This window comes from Anopheles darlingi, chromosome 3 (genome assembly GCF_943734745.1).
Source record: "Anopheles darlingi chromosome 3, idAnoDarlMG_H_01, whole genome shotgun sequence".
Classification (NCBI taxonomy): Eukaryota; Metazoa; Arthropoda; class Insecta; order Diptera; family Culicidae; genus Anopheles; species Anopheles darlingi.
The window spans coordinates 51,251,877-51,274,001 of NC_064875.1; the positions used below are offsets into that span (position 1 = coordinate 51,251,877).

The following is a 22,125-nucleotide window of genomic DNA, read 5'->3' on the forward strand; positions in this document are numbered from 1 at the left end:
CCAAGCGAAGGAAGAGAAGAAACAATAGAAAATGATAGTGGAATGTGGTAAGGCGCTTCTGGCGCCTCTGGCACCGTCACCGGCACATGGCGCTCGGGGTAGCCACACTTACATCCCATTATTTTGTTCCGATACTCATCATCCCGGCGTCGAACGGATGCATTGGTGCTGATTGTCGCGATGGCGTAGCTCCCGGGGACTGCCAGCGTTGCGTCTCCGGTTCGGTTCGGTCCATCACTTCCATTCACTACCGGTGGACCCATCGGGTCTAGGGGAACCATCGCTTTGGTCCGAGATGTGCACTATAACCACCGAGCACGACCACGCCTGAACGCCAATGAAGACCGGCTTCTAGAGATGCTCCGGTGCAACTGTACGACCCAACAGCGATACCGAACAGGATAATAGAAAACGGAAAAATCAGCAACAAACATGCTGCATAGTTAAAATTGGAGGAATCGAACCCCTAGCGGTCAGGCTGGCTAGCTGCTGATCAATATCTACTGTTAATGGCAGGTGTAAGAGTGCCACGATTCACACGAGTGTATCATCGCTTCTAGACACACCTTCCGGCTCTCTCTCTCTCTCTACATGACATCAATCAAACAAAGGCTATCGCAAAATTGTGCCAGGTCCGGCAGGTCAAAGCAATACGCATCAATAATTCAGCCGGTTCAGCATTGGCCCCCGAGTAGCGGTGTAGTAACGGACCTGCAAACGGATCTGTGTGGTTCCCAAGCAATACTTTTCCAGACCAACTTTTCCAAATCGATACCGATATTGAAACATGGTAATGGGAAAAGTTGAATGACAGAAGGTATAGTCTGACCACGTCAGCGTTGCTGTTCGGTATCTACTATCGGTATTACAATGTACGGATTCAGACATATTTAATTGCCTTAATTGCGTAAACGCTGGAAAGAGCATGTTCTAGGTTGTTCATCCGCACAACACGTCTTTGAGAAAGCTTTAAACAATCAAAGTTATTCTTTAAAATGACAATTTGATATAGTAGAGTTATCCTTATTCACAGTAGCATTCAAGCAAAACTGGAAAATTAATTTTAAAAAGCAAGATAATGCTTCTCCAACCCAACACCAGTCTAAAGTTGTACACACACTTCATCGCTTAGCTGAAACAAATTTTGCAAATTCCACGGGGTTCGGACACACAATGAGTACTACCATATCACATTGTGCCAAGAGGTTGATACTGAGAACCCATATAATGGACGACCTAGATATCCTGTGGCTATCTATTCGCTCCGACAGCGAGTCAACCATTGTTGACTGGCTACTTTGCATGCCCGGCAAGCAATCGGGCTCGTTGTACTCAAACTCCCTGCATTCAAATTGCCATCCCCTCCCTTCCACCCTCTGGCAACCAGAGCATCGAGAGCTATACCGTGCTAATGGTTGGCTTCTCGGTCCCCCCTCTCCCATGCCTGTTCGGCACATGCAGACACGTGCGCCGGTCGGCACGTTTCTGCGACTCATTTCGTTGAAAGCTTTTCACCGACGCCTCTGACCAGCGCGCAACAAGTACACCCTGGAAGCACGCGGCACGACCCACGACGAGGCACGCTTTCCGCAAAAGAGCCCAGGAACACTACGATTGCATGACCGTGCCACATTATCTCAGCGCCTGCCCAATCCATAAAGCTAATGCACTTTGACGCAACTCACCAACTCACGGACGGTGCTGTATGGGGCGCTCCAAAAGACGAAGCGATGGGCTACTAGATGACGGTAGATGAAGCGCGAAAACCTTGAACACTGAACCACTGGATCTACCACCGATTCGTCTTTTGAGAATCCGGTTTGAAAATGACGAAAGCAAACACAGAAATCCCTGCAACCGCAGTAGATGCAGATGAAAACTAGCACTATCGAGCTGTTCACGGTGCTGACCCGGGTATTCCAGCCGCGATTCTGGCGTGATTTGATGAAATGCAAGCACAAACCGCAACCTCTTCTCTTGGCTTGCGAACGGAAGCAATCCACGATGAGTACTGAGGGCGACTTTTGAATTCCAACTCCGGCACAAGCTCTAGGTCTAGGGCGCTCGGATATGTGTGCGTTTGTTTGTCCTTATGCACTATCCTTCCGCTGCAGATGTCTCCCGTCAACCGTTTGAAGCAGCAGCAGCATCGTCTGCTACAATTCTATGACAAGTGAGACCGCGGCAGGGACAGTACGCGGAGGTGGCTGTGGGATGTACGCTGGAATTGTGAGTCATTAAAAAAAAATCGCTCGATACACCACCAATGATTCCTCCGGGAACCACTACAAATGGCGCTTGCTTCTAGCTCGACTCGTGAGACGCAAAGAAGAACCTGGGCGAAAGGTGGCCTGCAGCTGCAGTAACTCCCAGTCAACCGGCTCGTGAATTATCGATGCTCGTGAACTTCTTAGACCCGAAGCTCATCGGTATCCGCCGCGATCCAGCACGGACGATTAGAACCACTATACTAATGCCTGGTTGGCTCAACTTATTCCACGAGTTTTCCAATGATTGATATAAAGAACCTGCAAATTATCAAGTTCGTTATGTACCCCAGTGTACCTCTTCAATAATAATTTGTTTGTCTACGGATGGGTGCGACTCGCCAGTCTATTCCGTAGCCCAGTCCGAGACCCAGTCAGAGTAGCCACTTTGAATTCTCGGTGCCTTGCTGTTCCTTTGCTCTGCAGCAATCCAGAGAGCTCGCCAATGCAAATAATAACGAAAGGGCATCGGGGCAACGTGCAGGAGAAAGGAGTTAGTGAGCAAGAGGTCACACTTTGGGGGCAATGGTCACTGCAAGTCAACTGCAATTTGTTTTTCCGCCACCAATTTCAACTTTCCTCGTTTTGCTAGCTTACGGGATTTTGGTTCCGTTTTTCCTGTAGTTCAAAGCATTGAACGCAGGCAACCACTACAGTTTGTTGGGAATGCCATGAGCATGCGGATTTCAAGGAGAATTAAAGCTGTTGAATAAAAGGAAAAGTTGCATAACGTCTCTTTAATTTTATTATGAAAAAAATTAAATTGAAAAAAATTATTTATAACTGGTAGAGCAATTAATATTTTAGCAAAATACATTAAAATTCTTATGGAATTCCATTATCAACTTGCATTGTATTGCTACTGATCCTGTCACAAATAAGTGACGCCAGCGATCACAAATAGAGGGCGCTGCCGGCGGATGAAGTGACACTCGGTCCGGGCTGTGTTCGGGTGAACTAAGCACACCTGGATCGAGTGTTCACCCAGGGGGCAAAGTCCGCGGACGGGCAACGGCCGCACGATCATCCGCCGGCAGAAGGATTGCAGGGACCAGTACAGAAGAAACGCGCGAAGTACACACTAATCGTTACTTCGGAGATTTGTGCGATTTAAGATTGAATTTTGAAAAGTTGAATAAAGTTGCACATTTGCAACATTGTAACGATTATTTCACTTCGACGTTTCGGCGTAATTTTGAACACCACACGAGTGGATTTAGAAAAAAGTTTGCTTTGAAAAGCGATATTGCGAGGAACTGCGCCTCGCAAAGTGTCGTTTGAGTTTGACCTGGTGGTGACTTTCATCCCGTGCACGCGAATCGTGTTGCGAGGAACTGCGCCTCGCAAAGTGCCGCGAAGAAGGTCGAAAGGTTAAACCAACGTTAGTGAACTTGTGAATCGTGTCGTGAGGAACTGCGCCTCACCGCGAACCGAACTTTATCGAACTTTGTGATTATCTTCGTCGCGTGCGCGCGAATCGTGTTGCGAGGAACTGCGCCTCGCAAAGTGCCGTGAAGAAGGTTGAAAGGTTAAACCAACTTTAGTGAGAAGCTTGGGAAGCTGCGACCAGTAACGCCGTCGCGGATTAGTGAGCGCGTGAATTGTGCAAACGAGATGAGCCAGCCAGGAGAAAATGCCGCACCCGCCGAGGCTGCATCGCGAACTTCGCCGACCCCCCTGGCAAATTCCACGGCTGCCCTCTTCGCATCACCGGAACACGGAGGGGCTGCGGCGAACAGAGGGACGCACCACGAGCGGAGCGCCATCGAGAGCCTGCTCGCGGACATGTCCTTGAGGCTCGCCCAAGTGAACGACCGGCTCCTCGCGATGGAACGAGCCAACGACCGGACGCATGGCGAACACCGCGGACCAGAGCAGCATGGCGAACACCGCGGACCAGAACAGCATGGCGCCCCGAACCTCCAAAATGGCTCCAGTCTGTTCACGGGAAATGGTGGCAATCGCCATGTCACTACGTCGACACATCATGCGACACCAATCATGCTGTCGCAGACACCAGCGGCAGCGTACATGCAGCCGCCGCCGGTATCGCAGACGTACCCGACGACGTCCATCCCGGGTCCATCGTACATGCAGCCGCCGCCGGTATCGCAGACGTACCCGACGACGTCCATCCCGGGTCCATCCCTAATGTACCAGCGGTCGTACGAAGAAAACCCCGCGGCACACCAGACTTATCAACATGCGTGGCCCCAAACCTTGCTGAACCAAAGCCAAATATCAGCAAGGCAAGGGGTCTCCAAAGATCTGCCACCATTTTCAGGACTGGCTGAGGAGTGGCCGATCTTCATCACGAGCTATGAAAATTCCACCGCGATATGCGGGTACAGCGCAGAGGAGAACTTACTCCGGCTACAGAAGGCGCTGAAAGGGAAGGCTCTAGAGGCGGTGAGGAATCGCTTACTTCATCCCTCTAACCTAGAAGGAGCAATATCAACGCTGCGAACGCTGTTTGGTCGGCCCGAGGTGATCGTGCACAACATGATTTCTAAAATTCGTCGACTGCCACGCCCCACCATGCTGAACTTCCAGACACTCATCGACTTCGGGGTGGCAGTCCAAAACATGTGTGCCACGATCGATGCGGCCGGTCTCGACGACTACATGTGCAACGTCGCTCTCTTACAAGAACTGGTGGACAAGCTCCCGCCCACCATAAAGTTAGATTGGGCTTTCCACAAACAAGCCCAGCAACGAACGACATTAGCCGACTTTGGCGTTTGGCTGGAGAGCCTTGTTTCTGCGGCGAGTTCGGTAACGCTACCGACTATCGAGGAACCAAACCACGACGGCCGACAGAAGGAACCCAACCGCCGACCCAAGCACTTCGTAAACGCTCACACACCACTAGAGCAGGTAGCGACAGGCAGCAAGTGCGTGATATGCACAGACAAAGATTGCGTGCCACCCGTATGCAAGCGATTTCGAGAGATGAGCATCAACGAGCGGTGGACGGCAGTCAGAAACCACCAGCTCTGCAAGATGTGTCTAATGCGGCATACAGGGCGAAAATGCTCCCCAGTACGGTGCGGAATAGATGGGTGCACGTTCGCACACCACCGCTATCTTCACAACGCCAAAGGGCAGGAGCCAACCACCAGCACACGCAACATGCGCCAGCTAGACGACCAACCATGCGAAGACGGGAAGCTAGAACCGACCAGAGCCGTCTGCAACGCTCATCAGATCGACGGCCAGCAAGTGCTACTCCGCTATGTGCCAGTGATCATCACAGCAAAGGGCAAAAGCGTCGAGACATACGCGTTCCTGGACGACGGTTCGTCAGCTACGTTCATTGACAAAACGCTGGCTGCGGAACTCGGTGCTGAGGGCCAGCCCCGCCCAATGTGCCTAAAGTGGACAGACGACCGAAGCCGCGAGGAACCGGACTCTGTGGAGTTATCGCTTGGCATATCAGGCGTCGAACCAACGGCTCAGCAGTACGTGCTCCAGAAGGTGTACACCCTGTCGCAGCTGGACCTGCCCCCGCAGTCGGTGTCATCGGTCGAGTTGGCCAAACGCTATAAACACCTACAAGGCCGTACAATCGCCTCCTACGATAATGTTCGACCGAAGCTATTGATCGGGATGGACAACTGCCACCTAGGACACCCTCTCGACTGCGTCGAAGGAAGAGCTGGGGAACCAGCTGCATTCAAGACAAGGCTCGGTTGGATCCCACACGGGCCCCACTCGCCTAGTGCTGCGCAGTATGTAAAAAACACAAACGCCGACCGATTTTCAGAGCAGTACCCAAAGGCGGTGGACTGCATTAAGACATTACATTATGTCGACGACATGCTAGTGAGCGTTGACACCGAAGAGGAAGCCATCGAACTATGCGATGAAGTAAAATACATCCACACGCAAGGTGGATTTGAGATCACCAACTGGCTCTCGAACTCGGAACGTGTGCTGAGCCATCTTCTGAGAGGGGAAGAGCACCCAACCTCGCCTAATGAAGCGACTCCAGTTCACAATCCGAGCGCAGGCCGTAACACGTCGAAGGTCCTAGGAATGTGGTGGGACACGAGTGCGGATGTGTTCACCTACCGAAGGTCGCCTAAGCACGAAGAAGATTTGCTATCAGTATTGTTGCAGGAGATCTGGCGCACCAAGCTTGAATGGGACCAAGAGCTCAATGACGACTTAACCAAGAAGTGGAGCGCCTGGATCCAGCTATTGCCCGAACTACACCACGTCAGCGTACCCAGATGTTACCATAGTACACTCTACAGAGAAAACGCGACAGCACAGCTCCACGTATTCTGCCACGCAAGCGAGAATGGTATGGCAGCGGTGGCCTACTTCCGATTCGTAGCCGGTGACTTCATCAAGTGCGCGCTCATAGGGTCAAAGACGCGCGTCGCACCATTGCCGTTCATATCAATACCACGGCTTGAACTACAGGGTACCTGTGGTAGGCTCGCAAACTGCCCATGGGTCGACGAGGCGACGAAAAGGCCAATCATCCTGCCCAGGGAACACCTCGTGACCGACCTCATCATCGACGACACCCACAGACGCTACTACCACCAGCGACACCAGACGGCGATCAATGCGTTGCGGTCGCACTATCATATTCCCCGACTGCGGGTTGAGTTCAACCGCGTACGCAAACAATGTCAGAGATGCAAGAACCGCGACGTGCGACCCGAACCCCCATTGATGGGAAACATCCCCGAACAACGTCTTGCTGCCTTCCGACCCCCCTTCTCCTACACCGGGATCGACTATTTCGGTCCGTTGACCGTTGCAGTTGGGAGACGAACAGAGAAACACACACTGAACACGACATCCTGCATCCTAGCGATACGGCGGTTTATCGCTCGACGAGGCAAACCGATCGAGCTGATCAGCGACTGTGGCACAAACTTCATTGGTGCATCCCGCGAGTTGAAAGATGCACTAAAGGAGGTTGATAGCAGCCGATTGATGGAAGATACGGCGCCGAACCTCCGCTGGGTGTTCAACCCACCTGGCGCACCACACTTTGGCGGATCCTGGGAGCGCCTGATCGGGTCGGTGAAGAAGGCGCTGCTGGAGATGCGACTTCCTCGACTGCCGACCGACGAAGTCCTGCAAACGGCCCTGGCAGAGGTGGAGTACACGGTTAATTCGCGACCATTGACTGACGTCCCGATCGACTTCGACTCGGAACCCCCGCTGACGCCCAACCACTTCCTACTTGGCAGCTTCAACGGGGACAAGCCGCATCTCCCGTTCGACAACAAGGCAGCAACACTGAAGACATCGTGGCTGACGTCGCAGAGGTTGGCCGACGTATTCTGGGGAAAGTGGGTCCGGGAATATCTTCCGACGCTAACGAGGCGAAGCAAATGGGTGAAAAGGGCGCGACCGATAGCGGTGGGAGACGTGGTCGTCATTGCGGACGAAAACTTACCGCGCAACCACTGGCCGAGAGGGACGGTGGCGGCCGTGGTACTAGCGCGAGACGGCCAAGTCCGGCGCGTAACCATACGGGCACCAAATGGGCAGATTTACGAACGTCCAGCAACCAAGATTGCCGTGTTGGACGTGAAGCCTAGGATAGAAGGCACAGATAGTTAGGTTAGAAGAAAATATATTACCTACCGGAGCAGCGAACCGCACGTGCGGAAGGAAAACATCAAACTTAAGTGACAGAACAGCGTTACAGATAAGATAACGCTAGATACAGATAAGATAACGGAGTGACAGGTAGGAGATAGCGTGATCGCTGGTGACTAGAGTAAAGTGCCGAACCAGGCACTTCACAAGGGGGACAATGTCACAAATAAGTGACGCCAGCGATCACAAATAGAGGGCGCTGCCGGCGGATGAAGTGACACTCGGTCCGGGCTGTGTTCGGGTGAACTAAGCACACCTGGATCGAGTGTTCACCCAGGGGGCAAAGTCCGCGGACGGGCAACGGCCGCACGATCATCCGCCGGCAGAAGGATTGCAGGGACCAGTACAGAAGAAACGCGCGAAGTACACACTAATCGTTACTTCGGAGATTTGTGCGATTTAAGATTGAATTTTGAAAAGTTGAATAAAGTTGCACATTTGCAACATTCTAAATCAACTAAATCACATATTCATTTGTCTTTCGGTACAACGATTAGTAAAAAAATTACAACTATCGAAAAAAAATTTGCTATGCAATAAAAGTTTAGTGAAACAAATTTAATGCCTCCGTCACACATCACTGTTGGTGTCGCTAAACAATGCGTTTCTTTCACAATAGCAATAAATTTCCCGATAGAAATGATTAAAGTGGAGCAGTGGATTACTTTATTTAATGATGTAAAAAGTTCATACAACCGTTATTACTTTCAGTATTTTATAATTACTAATGATTTCTCATCGCGATCGCGAGCGGTACAAAATATGCCAGAACAGGGCGATAGAGGGAACTCAATTTGTATTGAATTGTTACCAAACACTTAACTCCATGATAAAGACATTGATCAGTGATCTTGAGCTGGCCACATTATCCGTGTGTTTTATGTAAGGAAATCTATCAGATAAACAGTAAACTAGAGGGAACTGTGTAACTCCTGAAATTGGAAAGAGCCAATAATGTTTAATCGTTTTGAGCACCCCATTGGCGATTGAATTAAAGGATATAGCGATTTTGTTTTCTCTCGAACATTAGTCTACAACCATGCTGACGCTGCTTCCGGGGGTCTGTTTCATCCTTTGTAACTGTCAATGAATTCGAATTCTAGACATCGTACCTAGCATATCTATAAAATAACACACCTAGAAGTCACGGCCGCGAAAACACAAGGTTGGGCTTCTCGATGCTTATAATGGACGTGGAAAGACAAATGCTGCTTTTAGTACGTGTTCGAACGTTCCTTGAGAGAATCAAAGTTCTTCTCAAACGGTGCAAATTTATTTAAAAATACGAAAAGAACGCAATCAATTAACTATACTCACTCGCACGACCTTGCGCTTTAGCGAGGGCGAATGGCAGCATTCTACGCAACGCGAAACGCAGCGATCGCTAAATCGAATCAAAGCGAAAATCCAACTGTTTGTTAAGTTCCCGCAGAAACACACACACACTCTTCTCAGTCTATAAGAATTATCTAGCAATGCAACGACAACGGTTAGCGATATACTTCGCGTGACCAGATGAGCTTGTGCGATACGATGATTCGTGCTTTACACGATACAACAGTACAGCCCCATTCGCCTAGAATGGTCTATAGCCCTGCGGGTTGGCCGTGACAATCATCTTCGAAATCATCTGATGAATGTGGTCCCACTTCTTTTTCTCAACTACGGCGAGCATCTCTTCCAGCACCTCCCGGTTCAGTTTCTCCTCGTACATCTTGCTCAAATACTTCAGGTTGCGACCGTGGTGCTTCAAATGAAAAGCATGCCATACTGACAGAGGTAATACCTGTGCGAAAGAGAAATGAAAGAAAATTTGTTTGAACCACTGGTTAGTTAGAAGCTGCAAGAATTAGATGCTGCGGCATCCAATTACCTTAGAATCGGTGTAATCGCAGAACTTTCCGAAATCCACGTACAGTTGCTCTAACTCATCGGTATAGTCCGGTAGGCTCGGTTCCTTTGCGTCATAAATGCGTTGTACCTCGGCCAGCTTGCAGAGGGCAATGAACTTTTTCTGGCACGCATCAACCACAAGTTGCTTCTGTTTGTCCATTTGACTGACGCGTTACAATAGAACAAGAGTGACACAATGAACATCAAGTTGCTACAGACGGATCACGAATACTGAATACTTACACCTTAATTTTGGAAGCATTGGGTCGATTGTCCACCTTCATTCCATAGTAAGCCAGCAGAGCATCCTGATCGGTTTCCTTCAATACCTGCCCCGTTAGCTGAACGATGCGCAGCAATTTCACCTTGAGAATGGCATCCGAAGCGGTATCGTTCGCGTCGAGAGAATTGATGAACGCGTACGGAAGGTTCGTTGTTTTCAGATCGGATCCGCTTTCGATATTTTCCACCATCGCCAGGTGAGCGGCCAGATGGTTGGGATGTTCCTCCAGTAACTTCGTGTAGAGATTATTAGCATTGTCTGCATCCAATTTCGCTATCTGGGCCGTCTGGAAGTCACGCAAACCTTCGATATACTCGTCCCATTTTGCCTTGTTTTCCTTCGTGTTGGCCGCTCCCTCCGCTCCATTGGCATCCGATGAGGAACAACTGGGAGAGCCTCCTCCATTATTGGCACCACTACCATTACTTCCGGTTGCTACGGTAGACGAGCTACCGGTGCTCTTTTTCACCGGAGGTCCCTCCGTCAGTATGTACTTGAAGCAATGCGAGACGCACTTACGCACGATGTCCTCTTTGGCGTAGGTGATGCTTCCCTCCAACCACGAACAATACGGAGGGATGGATGCTTTCTGAAGCTTCTCGTTCCCGATCGGTGCCAGATAGATCGGTCGGGAAACTCCCGCCGGTAGAAGACAGTTGGTGAGCTTTTTGCTACAGGTAAACACCTGATTGTACGATTTGTGCACATCCACCGATAGGCTACTAGGTAGCTTGAAATTGACAATTAGATTCGCATCGGTGAGCTTCTCCAACAGCTCGCGCTTCTCGTGGCGCACCTGCAACCGCACCGTGTAATCGCCCTTTTCCAGCCGCTCGTACTTATCATACGAGTATGCATCACCACAGCGCACCATCTGCTTGTTCGTATCGAACACCATCCAGAACTGGGACTCGTATTCGCTCTCGTACAAGATGTTACTGAGCAGGGGCGTATAGATTGCGACATCGTAGCCCTTCGTCAGGGACAGGTGGTATGCGAGTATGATCTGATAGATTTGTCGTGCCGGATGCAGCACATCGCGTTGCGTAAGGGGCGTCAGCTTAGAATCGGAAGGTTTCAGCACCATCGTTGCGGTTTTCAGTGAAACAGTCGGTTGTACCTCTTCGCTAGTGAGTGCCTTCAGATCGATGCGATGAATACCGTTGGCACTGTGCATAATATCTGGCAAAAGTAGGAGAACGATACATGAATAAGTTTTCATAATTGGGCTTGACAAAACCGGGCAGTGTGTACTTACTTCCGTTAAGTGGACTAATACCTCGGAATTTCACCGAGTAGCGCAGGGGCAGTGTGCCAAAGTTGGACCAAAACTTGGCAATACAGATCTCGATGATATGATCACCCTAAAAAAAATTACGCATTCCAGTAAGTATAAGCCATCAAATCGATCCGTCGATGCACATCGCTTACCGTAACCATCACCGGCTGTATCGTTGGTGCCGTTCCGTTGACGGGCAGGATCTTTTGTAGCTCCATCTCCTTACAGAACTTCATTGGCAGTATCTGGAGCGTGTGCAGGAAGAATTTACCACCGACTGCATCATTCGGATCGGCCGAGATCAGCTCGATGGAGGCCCAGGTCGCGTATTGGGGCACGAGAATGAACTCGCGAATGATGGTATTCGGTTTGCAATCGGTCGGTGGCTCACGACGCACGAATTCATTCGTCTTTGGATCCACCACGTGCGGCTGCACCACGGTAACCGGGATCTCGAACAGAACACCCTTCTCCGGGCAGCTCGAATCGTAAGCCTTCACGCTCGCTCGATACACGCCCGGTGCTAGAGCGCTCGGATCGACCTTAACCGTCAGCTTGCGTGCCGAGTAGCACAGATCGAGATAGCTGCCACATTTGATCCAAGACTCGGTTGGGATGAGCGTGAGCCGTACGTTGAAGTTGAGCTTATCTTCGGGTGCTGCAGATGTATCGAATGATAAGAACCATGGTAACAAATTATCCTCCTTCGCGTGCTACTTACCAGCATACTTCTCGTTAAAGAGAACCGGTTCAATGTTGACGGAAAACTCTTCCTCCTTCGTCAGCACTCCTTGGCGCAAATGGATGCCCTTCGCGTTGTTGCTGCCAACCGTGACCGCAAAGCGTACCTTGTTCTCCAACAAATCCCCGTAAGTTACCAAATGCTCGAAAGCCTTTTCCACATTCAACAACCCATTGCCCTGGGCGAACTTGTCCACGTAATCGAGCTTCGTGGCCGTGTTCCAAAGGGCTCGCTTGATGCTGAAAGCGGTGTAAGGAACGGAGCGTTGCTTCAAGCCCGATACCAACAGTCCAATCGCCCCGGCCACGTGTGGCGCGGACATGCTTGTACCGTTCATGAGCTGTGCTTTCGACATCGTAAACTGTGGTACCGAGGCAATGGCTGCTCCAGGTGCGCAAACCGTCACTCCAAATCCTCCGTCGATGCACGGATCACGCGAGGTCCAGGTGTACACGTTACCGGGTAGCTTATTGTGGAGTGCATATTCCGCTTCCATCATTTCGGGGGAAACGTATGCTCCGACACCGACACAGCTCGGTTGAGCGATATCGGGAGGGGTGCCGATGGTGCAGAGTGCCGGTCCATGATTGCCAGCCGACGACACCCAAACTACACCGTATCGGTTCACCAGTTCGCTCATCAGTTCACCGACGCGGCCCGAGTTTGACCAGTGACCATGCTCTCCGTAGCTCATGTTAATGATATCAATTCGTCGACCAGCTTCACACAGCTCAGCCACCTTGATGATGGCCCGTACCAACGCCGTTCCCGTTTCCATCGATTCCAACCGTCCATCACCGATCGTCAATGAAACGATGCGGGCCGCCGGTGCGACACCGTTCAGCTCCGGATTGTCCGGATGATAACCGCTCGCAATCGATGCCACGTGTGTACCATGGCTTGCTGTGAAGTAAATTTGAATGGATGACCTTTTACATTTCTATCAGTCTACGCGGTTGCCATGGCCACTTACAGCACATTCCGACGATCTCCAGCACATTGCCTTGATCGTGTACGTTGATCGAAATCGACAGGTAATCATCTATGTTGGCCATCTGGTGCGAAGACGTGTACTCCAGCACATGCACCGCATTCTCCAGGTCCCCTCGCTCGGTCGTATCGATCACGGCCATCCAGCCGGCCTTAGTCGGGAACAGGACGCAATCGTACGATGTCTTCAGATCGCCGTACCGCTTCTCATACGCTCCCAGCATCTCTAGTGTACAGTCTAGGTTCTCCTTCGTGAGCTTATCGCTCCCGGTCAGCGTGCTTGTGGATGAGTGTTTCGCCTCAAATTCCCCCAACTCACGAGCCGCCTCACTGTACGCCAGCTTGTGCCTATCGTCCCAGGTTTTCACCTTCAGATCCGCCAGGATGCGTTTGCGGATGGGCGAAGGGCAGAGATCGTGCATGCTCTTCAGCCCAACCCGGTATTCCGTCCCGGCCACATTCTTAGCGCGCATCGCGGCCGACAGTTTGAGCTTGCGCCCGGACAGACCCACCACCCTGCCATCGTCCGAAGCGGTGACCGTCTTGCTCGTGTCCACATCGCCACTACCGGAGCAATCGTACCGCTCGATCACCTTCACGTCGCCGCCGGGAACTTGCTGATGAACCGCCGTGCGAGAAAAAAAAAATAAACACCCAGATCAAAAAGTGTCACACAAAGGAAAGATATATGACGGTGTTTTTACTGCCAGCAGCATGATGTCAGCAAATATTCGTAATCGTACACCTTCTTTCGCTTACCTCCAACCCTTTTGCCCGGGGATCGACACCGGAATCGAGGATGGCAATCGTGACCTCCCGGCCATCGTATTCCGGATATTTGCGGAGGAAGTTCAACACTCCGGTTTCCTGCTTCGGTACCAGCGACGTTACGGGGAACTTGGCCTCGATAACACTTTCCATTTCGGCACAAAATTTAACCGGAGCTGGCTGGTTTGCTTTGCAAGAGGATTCACAATCCTTGCTCCCGGTTTTTGTGGTGCGGTTTTCCAAGTCTTTTGCACTTTCCGGACTAAATTTTCCTACTAGAACAGCGGCGGGAGATGCAAAACACTTGAGATTGTTCTTATCACGGTTAGCTTTATCTCGAAAAACGTTAAAAAATGATAAAAAATCCCCTTTCTTGCTGTGAACTCGAGATTCTAACCTCAAAGCCAAAACAACAGTCTTTCCAGGGTTGTTGCCCATTTTCCACTTCAAAATCTGATTTTTGCTAAAAAATGTTGCATAACTTTGTTCAAAGTGCTTTATTTTATTGGACATCACTGTAGCTGCAGCACACAGCATAATGCTGTCAGCTGTCGGCTATTAGTATCTCCCTCTCTCCTTAGACACATTTTCGTTCTTTCTCCCTCGAAAGGCTGATTTAGGGACTCTTGCACCGTTTTTGGCGATCTCTGTGCTTCAATTTAAAAAAAAGCCGTTATTCATTGATTACTGACACGTGGTTCACGCGTTCGCAATCCGAATCGTTGGCGGAGTTTCCTCCGATTTCTAGTAGATTTTCTCATTTCACAATAAAAAACGCTCGAAACAACCGAAAATACAACGTACAGTTCCCATCGCTTTATTATTCCTTCAGCCAGAGGTCAACATCATCCCGCCTTCGTGAGTACAATTTGCGAGATACGTTCGGATAATATGCGCATAAATCACATTCAGCTTAAATAGTACCACTTCACGTACCCCTTCCTGTTCTGATGCACCCTTTCGTCGTCCATTTTTCTGGCATTTTACCCCGCCGGATCATTGCCGCTGCTGCGCGTTGGTTGGATAATTCCGCTTCTGTGCACCTTTTCATACCTAGCGTACCTTGTCCAGTTTCGAACGCCCGTCTCCCGCTGGCAACATCTTCAGCAGAAAGTGCACGCGCGCGTGAAAGATGGAAAGCATCTTCCGGACAGTGCATTTTCGCTTGCATCTAGCTCTAAGTTGCCAGTAGGAGGTAGATCTGCTCTTCTACCGGGTAAATATATAAATATGTGTATTGAGTGATTCCATATAATAGAGGAGCTGGAGGGGATAGCTATCCAAAGATGTCTAACTTCGTGCGGTCCAACTGCAAAACCTTCACAAAACACTCGAGCCTCCTTACTTGTCACCGATCCCATACATTTCTCAAATGCGTACGAATATACATATTTATACTTTGATCGTTTACATGCTCTTCTGCTGAGGAGATGGTTGTGTTATTACATTTTGATTTTAATCCTTTATCTGTCGTCCCGTAGCGTCCCATGCCTCAAAAATATGATGTCGATTCTTGATCCCTTATGCTCGCATTCCCTTGCACTAGGATAGGGTTGGTGGCGTTCGTTGATTTTTAATCCCATCTATGTTTCCTAGGTATAGCTGACAGGCTGTTTAATGTGCCGTTGATATTCCCTCCTCGAAAGGAGAAAGCACGCACGGTAATTAACGGTGCGAGTAGCGCCTTCAAAAGTGCTTAAACCATCGGTGAGCAGAGAGTTTGATGAATAAAAATACGCTTATAAAAGTCCAAATCCTTTCAGTTCGTCCATATACTGGGCACAAGCAAAAGCTTTTCCTATAATCGCTTATTAAATAGTAGAAAAGATGTAGCAGCCAAGTGAGCCATTGAGGTTCTCCAGAGGTCGTCATAAAAGGTGTTCCAATCTATACGCATTACAATTTAGCTACTTCAAGAGTGGACCTACACACCAGCACCGAGTTTATCGTGTGCAATGGGTTTACGGTTCCGGCGAAGCATGATATGTGCTTAAAACGATGCTTATGCCTCACGAGCCACGCACCGTGTTGGTGGTGTACGAAAAATCCCTAAATGTGTCGTTCAGCAATGAATGTAGGGTGAATCTACGGCATCCCGCCCCGGTCATGATAAGCGGGGGCATGAAAAACTATTTAAAAAAGTTATTTCGCAATAGTGCCCAAGCTTACCACACCGTTGTTTTCTTCTTTTTTTTTTTTGAAACCTGATATCTGTTAGCTACAAAAGAGTGCCCTTGTTTGAAATGTTCATCATTCTTCAAGATTTGTGTAAAAAGTTCGCAAGCTGCTCACGCATATGGCGCTTTAAGATCGGCAGTGGTTTTACCGCGCTTGGCTAAAAGTGAGTACTCATAACTCGCATGTTTCACATGCACTGGTTCTACCTAGAAAATTTGCCTCCAAAAATGTGTAAAATCCTTTCTACTCTACACTATTTTTGTTTTGTCACACTTTTGCCTTGCGCAGTTCGCTGGTTCAGCAAACGTGAGCAGCGCCTATCCTAGGATTCTATCCTTTCACTTTCGGTGGAATCGAATCACTCAAAAACGCCCCTTGGATCAAACCGCTGGCCTTCTAAGCCACATTCGATGCCTTAATCTTCTGCTGAAGCTCAAAGGAAAACATTGCCAACAGAGCACATCCAAGCAAGCATATTAGTATTATAAACTAGCAACTCATCTTTCATTATGCACTTCATAACCATTTCTCGTTACCATGTTTAGTGAAACAGCATTGTAGTGTGCCTTTTGTATTAAATTTAATTTAATGTTTCGCCCCCCCTTCTTTTCGTCGCTTATCAAACGCCCGACATGCTTATTTACGTCTCCAGCATTAACGTGCAATTTCTTCTGGGTAATTATATAGTGAAAAACCGACAAAAATGAAGAAAAAACAAACCAATGGAAAACACAAGACACAAGTTTCGGAAAATTAAAAGAAATAAAAAAAAACACACAAATAAGCCATATCATTAGTAAATCTCAGTTTTACAATTATCGCTATATGATTCGTTTGCATAAAACATGGCCCTGTTAAATGTAAAATAATTATATGTTTTATTAATTTACAAACCTCGGCAAAAGAGTCCCGGATGCCCTACTCATTAATCTTTCCTACTAAATTCCAATTTCCTGTTGCTGTGATGTATGATAGAAAGATGGAACGATAACGTTGAAAAAAAAACCGATCATCGATACGCCAGAGTTTGCTAACCGGCTAAATCCGTACCGGCAACAAGGATGTGGAATCTTATAAAGATTCATAGGCATCATTTCCTGGTGGACAAAAACAATGAATGCGCAATCCACGTGCAATAAACAGAAAATAAAGTGTTGATACTAGCAGTGTTTCAGCATTACGAAGAACAGGATAGTTAGCAGTGTTCTATCATACTTAAAAAAAATCATACATCAACATCCTTTTACATGCTTCGATTTGCTACACAAATTGTGCACAGAAGATCAAAAGCTAACAAAATTCTGGACAAACCGATCTATAAACTGCGTTCCTTACACACACGCCCTAACATTGACTTATAACACTCGTTTCGTTTGTGCGCGCCACACCATTTTCTCTACCAAGCTCTTATCGTAACCACGCGAATAGAGTAATTCTGGACCGAAAAGGAAAGCATCAATTGTGGAATATTACAAATAGCGTTTTAAATATTACATAAAAATGACACATATTAAAAAAAGGAAGAACCATCTATCCACTGTCGTCTATCCGCTACACTCTCCTTTTTTTCTCCTCCTCTCGCTCTTTATCGCTATCTGTCGTGTGATGTTCGTGAGGGAACTGTAAAGCGCCAAAGTGCCCACTGTTCCGTTGGTTTTGTCACTTTTTCTATTCGCTGCGAGACGGTGGAGCAGGGTGAAATCTGATCCGAAATGCGTTCGGCATTCGGCGGAGACTGATAATCGAGAAGCGGAGCGGTGTAAGCCAAGAGATACGTACTTGTTACTGCAAAGCGTTGTGAAGGTAAAGCTAGGGATGAAGGATGAAAACTTTATGAGATCACTCTCTCGTCGGGGCGCATAGAGAGGTCGGCTGGTTTTGGGGCAAATCATAGCATTTCGCTGGTGTTGCTTCGCATTCCGCCAAAACTTTGCTGTCTGCTTTACAGAGGCTGTACATAGCTAAGCAGTAGAGATAAATATTCTAACGTGCCTGGAGCTCAGAAACTGTCCCTCTGTTGTCGCATGAATGTGGATTCTTTCTTGCGCTAAGTGTTGCACCTGTACTGCCTGTCGCTTTTTGCTTCGTTGATTTAGAGGTCAACCATTCGCTCCTAGCTTTATGTTCCTCATTGTGCCTGGGGTGGTAAGTTTACAATATCGTTTTCCTTACTTATTTCCCTGATCGTCTGTATATGATGATGATTTTCCTAGCTACTGCTGCTGGTATTTGCAGTGCCTCCCAGTACCTTCTGCTCTCTTCCTTGACATGTATTTAGAGTAAAGTAGCAGCGCAGTAGCTATGCAATGCGGTAGTTAGTACAATAGTTGTGGTTTTGCTGTGTATGACTTTCTATGCTTTTGCCTTCCGTGTGTGTATATATATATTTATATATTTATAAATTGTAGTTCTGTGCACTCCTCCTCTTCCACTCTAGAGTCCACGGAGATGGAGAAGTTGGATTGAAGCTCTCGGCTTCCTTCGACGACTTTTTCTCTCTCTCTCTTCTTCTACCACTATTCGTACCCCTTCCTGGCTTGCACTGTAATACGATGTACACGCGCATACCAACAATGCGCTTAAAGTTATCCAGGGAACACGACATTGTGTGTGTGTTTTTTTTTGTGTGTGTTTCTCCTTTTTGCTGTTTTTTCGATTTTCTGTTCTTCTCTTTTTTGGGATGATTGTAGTAGAAAGTAAAATGTAGTACAAGAAATAGTTCAATGATGATACTGCAAGGAAGATGTGATTTGAGGACGAAACTAATGAGCAACAGCACCGCCGTTAGCAGTTCAACTCGATTCCTTTTTTTCTGCGAAGAAAAAGACCACAAAAGAATCATTACTCTGGAGTCCTTCATGGGCACGCGCAACCACGACACCAACACTCCTGAGCACTTACCACTTTCCGTCGCTTCTCCATTGGTGGCAGCCTGCTCCTTCTTCTCTCCACCATCATCACCGTTCACCTGCGCCGGAGCAGCGGCCTCTCCTTCGGCGGCACCGTTCGTCTTGGCCTCCTCACCGGCAGCACCATCATCCTCCTTCTTCTCTTCACCATTCTCGCCGGCCTTCTTATCATCATCCTTATCCTTCTTGCCGCCCTTGTCCTCGCTGGCCTGTTTCTTCGACTTGCTCTTGGCCGGGGTCGCCGGTTTCGGTTTCGGTTCCAGCGACGGATCCAGCACCAGCTTGCCAATGTTTTTGCGATCGTGCATCTTCTGCATGGCCTCCGCTACGTCCTCGAGCGCCCAGGCCGAATCGACCACCGGCTTAATCTTGCCGTCCTTCCACAGCCCGAAGATCTTGTCCACCGTCGAACGGATGTACTCCGAACCGTCCTGCTGGTACAGCAGATGGCGCAGATTGAATCCGGCCAGGCTCTTGTTTTCCTCGAACAGCTTGATCGGCGAAACCTTGTCCACCTGCCACCACTGCAATGGACAAAAGGAACAGAAGCGTTAGTTGCAATAATCGTCCCCATGTAACTGAAACCGGAGGCAAACTGCACTTACCGAGCGGGCCACACTGAAGAAACTCTTCGTTTCTCCCGTCACGACGTTCGATGAACCGTAGAGAATGTATTTGCCCATCGGTTTCAGCAATCCGTAACCACGGTTGCACTCTTCGCCGCAAAGACAATCCATAACGATGTCCACACCTTCCGTGGTAATTCTGTAATTGAACGCAGAAGCAATCATGAAATCAGTGCCATCGATCAAACCCCCGGGCAAACGGCAAGCGTAAGCAAAATGGCGATGTACTTACTTCCGGACCTCGTTGACGTAGTCAGTACGGTCGATCAGATGATCAATCAGCCCGGTGGCGGCCAGGGCCTCATGCTTGGACTTTGAGCAAACACCGAAAATGGTCACATTCGGGACGGTACGTACCAGCTGGACGATAGCTTGACCCTGGAAGGAGGAGGGAAAACGGAACCAACAGAAACATTAAAGCAAAAGGCAAACGGACTTGTGAAGAGGCAATGCTAACGGGTGTGTAGCCGGTTTGGCCCTGTTTGTTTGCTTTGGCAAGCGGTCCGTCAGTCAACCAGGATTATTGGACTTTACTTCGAAGGCTTTGAAAGGGGGTTCGTCGTCGACTAGACTTTGCTGCGGTCTGCGTCACCGTCACCTCGTCCATCATCTGGCGTAAAGTGAATTATTCCATTTCCCTCATGTATCGCCGTCTGGAGCAATAATGTGATTTCGCTCGTTATTCAAATGATGATGATGATGATGCACACACACACACACACTCTATGCTAGGCGGGGAAACTACACATAAGAGACACTCAACGACGTATGCGTAGGGCCACCGGAGACGATTTCGTTTTCTTTTTCCTTCCCTAGCCTATCGGTGCTACTCTGCAGAGCAACGAGCTTCCACCAGATATGATTTATAATATGCAACAATTGAGGCACTGTCTGCCGGCCGGGACAAACGATGGGGACACCAGACTAGAACCGACGGCACTAACTAACCATGACCACATAGCCACATCGATCCAAGAGCCACAGACACTAGGGTAAGGCATAAAACAAAGAACCGGCACCGAGGGAGATGCTACAAGCAGAGATTGAGATTTCATCGAGACCACATCGTAAGATGTCCGTTGGGAGAGTCGCGAGGCCACCTCGATATCTATCCTGCCAGATTTTACGACGAATTACGCCGCCCCGAGTTACGAGACATCTCTCCGGAAATCTTTTCCAAATGTGTCGTTGTACCTCGTTGGCATTAAGTGTGATTGGATTAGTCCGGGATGGGTGCGTCCCCTGTTGCCATTGAATTTGCATATTAAATGCTTTTTGAAAGGAAAACTGTATTTTTAACGCAACCACATTCGCACAGTTGTATCGTATTGAGGCGCTTCTATGTTCCAATTCAACATTTGAAGAGAACCAACTCATTCTGACTCACCTCGCTTATCGTTTGCACACAGAACACACCCTATTCCGTGTGCATTTCGCTCGCTCGCTCGCTCGCTCGCTGCAACAGTAATTACACGCAGCACCAAATGTGGGTCTCCACTACAGTCGTATGTGTCCACTAATTACCAATTCTGCGGCACCTCGACGGCTATGATGTTCATCACGGAACCAAACGATACCACCGGTAGATAAGGAAAAAAAAGGGGGGGTTGAGGAGGAAGCAAATGAAATCGATCACCAAAGTGCGATAACGGACCGCACACCAAACCGGTACATCATATCGGAGGGTTCCGAGTCCGAGGATCGAATCAACCCCCCATTCCTCCCGCCCCCGAGGCTCCAGTGCAACGGATGACACCCTGACAGCCGGCCGGTGTTGGGGCAAAACATTAGCAAACATTAGCCACAAAGGAAAGCGTGTCACGTACCGCCAACCTACTGGGAAAAAACTGTAAATCACAAACAATAGGAACTAACTGTCCGACCCACGTGCTAGTGCTCCATTAGTGGCAGTAGTGCTGCCGTCACGATCGATCGACCGTAAGGTGAGGGACAAAGGAAGTGTGGCCGGTGTGGTCCGCTCCGCTCTGGCTCCATTACAGTGACGCCAGTTGAGACCGGCGTCAGTGTTGTGGCCGGATGTCTAGCATTTCGATGCCGCACCGCCTTCCCCGGCACAGGTATTAAAAGGTATTCTCCCATATTCATATCCTGCTGCAAAGGGACGATGGCGGACGACGGTGGCGCCCGGCTGTCTGTCTCGATCAATTACCGACCACCGATTGCCGCTGCACCGTGGCACTCGGTTGGGACTGGGAAGAGGGGGACGGCCGGTGTAACCCTAACCTAGCCATTACCGACATTTCCTCATCCATTACCGGCACCGGGGCTGAAGGGTCTCAAAGTCGTAGACCGACAGCGGTAGACAGTACAGTGCGGCGCGGTCGCCAGAAGTCGGCACAAAGCTGGAGCCAGAATCGCCATTAGGTCCCCCCAGAGCGTGCCAGACCGATGGGCCGGAGGAAAGGATGGGAATATTGAGGACGATTGTTGATCGATTGTGTTTTGCTCAATAATAAATGTATTTGTGGCACTATACTGGACGGCTACTCCTTACTAAGGGCGGGCGGAGGTATCTGTGAAGGATGATAATTAGCTTTT

The 22,125-nt window shown here is 49.1% G+C and overlaps 3 protein-coding genes across 6 annotated transcripts in view; all 3 read right to left on the bottom strand.

Annotated features, from left to right (window-relative positions):
• The window catches only part of LOC125955828 (band 7 protein AGAP004871), a 63,612-nt gene extending 63,381 nt beyond the window's left edge, over positions 1-231 (bottom strand). The window contains exon 1 of the mRNA XM_049687072.1: positions 113-231. Within this exon, the coding sequence (XP_049543029.1) occupies positions 113-119 (7 nt within the window). The 5' untranslated portion in view covers positions 120-231. The remainder of the gene's footprint in view (positions 1-112) is intronic.
• Positions 232-8,547: 8,316 nt separating this feature from the next.
• On the bottom strand, positions 8,548-14,273 carry LOC125955787 (tripeptidyl-peptidase 2). Its single transcript, XM_049686973.1, has 8 exons — positions 13,845-14,273; positions 13,069-13,702; positions 12,075-12,998; positions 11,506-12,011; positions 11,333-11,438; positions 10,035-11,256; positions 9,772-9,955; positions 8,548-9,684 (listed from the first exon to the last, which is right to left on the bottom strand). The coding sequence occupies exons 1-8, from the start codon at positions 14,004-14,006 to the stop codon at positions 9,475-9,477; spliced, it is 3,948 nt and encodes a 1,315-aa protein (XP_049542930.1). The 5' UTR covers positions 14,007-14,273; the 3' UTR covers positions 8,548-9,474.
• A 2,548-nt stretch (positions 14,274-16,821) lies between these two features.
• The window catches only part of LOC125955811 (synaptic vesicle membrane protein VAT-1 homolog-like), a 52,228-nt gene continuing 46,924 nt past the window's right edge, over positions 16,822-22,125 (bottom strand). For all 4 annotated transcript variants that reach the window (XM_049687029.1, XM_049687027.1, XM_049687028.1 and 1 more), the window contains 4 exons: positions 19,799-19,944; positions 19,546-19,705; positions 18,933-19,464; positions 16,822-18,843 (listed from right to left, as the gene is read on the bottom strand). In XM_049687029.1, the coding sequence (XP_049542986.1) occupies positions 18,824-18,843; positions 18,933-19,464; positions 19,546-19,705; positions 19,799-19,944 (858 nt within the window). In that variant the 3' untranslated portion in view covers positions 16,822-18,823. The remainder of the gene's footprint in view (positions 18,844-18,932; positions 19,465-19,545; positions 19,706-19,798; positions 19,945-22,125) is intronic.

Excerpts from the sequence above, each read along its gene's own strand:
- LOC125955787 (XM_049686973.1), bottom strand. The coding sequence starts at position 14,006 with ATGGAAAGTGTTATCGAGGCCAAGTTCCCCGTAACGTCGCTGGTACCG. Across the intron at positions 12,999-13,068 it reads GGAGATCGTCGGAATGTGCT|CAAGCCATGGTACACACGTG; the intron begins GTAAGTGGCCAT and ends TTTACTTCACAG. Across the intron at positions 12,012-12,074 it reads CTTTAACGAGAAGTATGCTG|CACCCGAAGATAAGCTCAAC; the intron begins GTAAGTAGCACG and ends ATACATCTGCAG.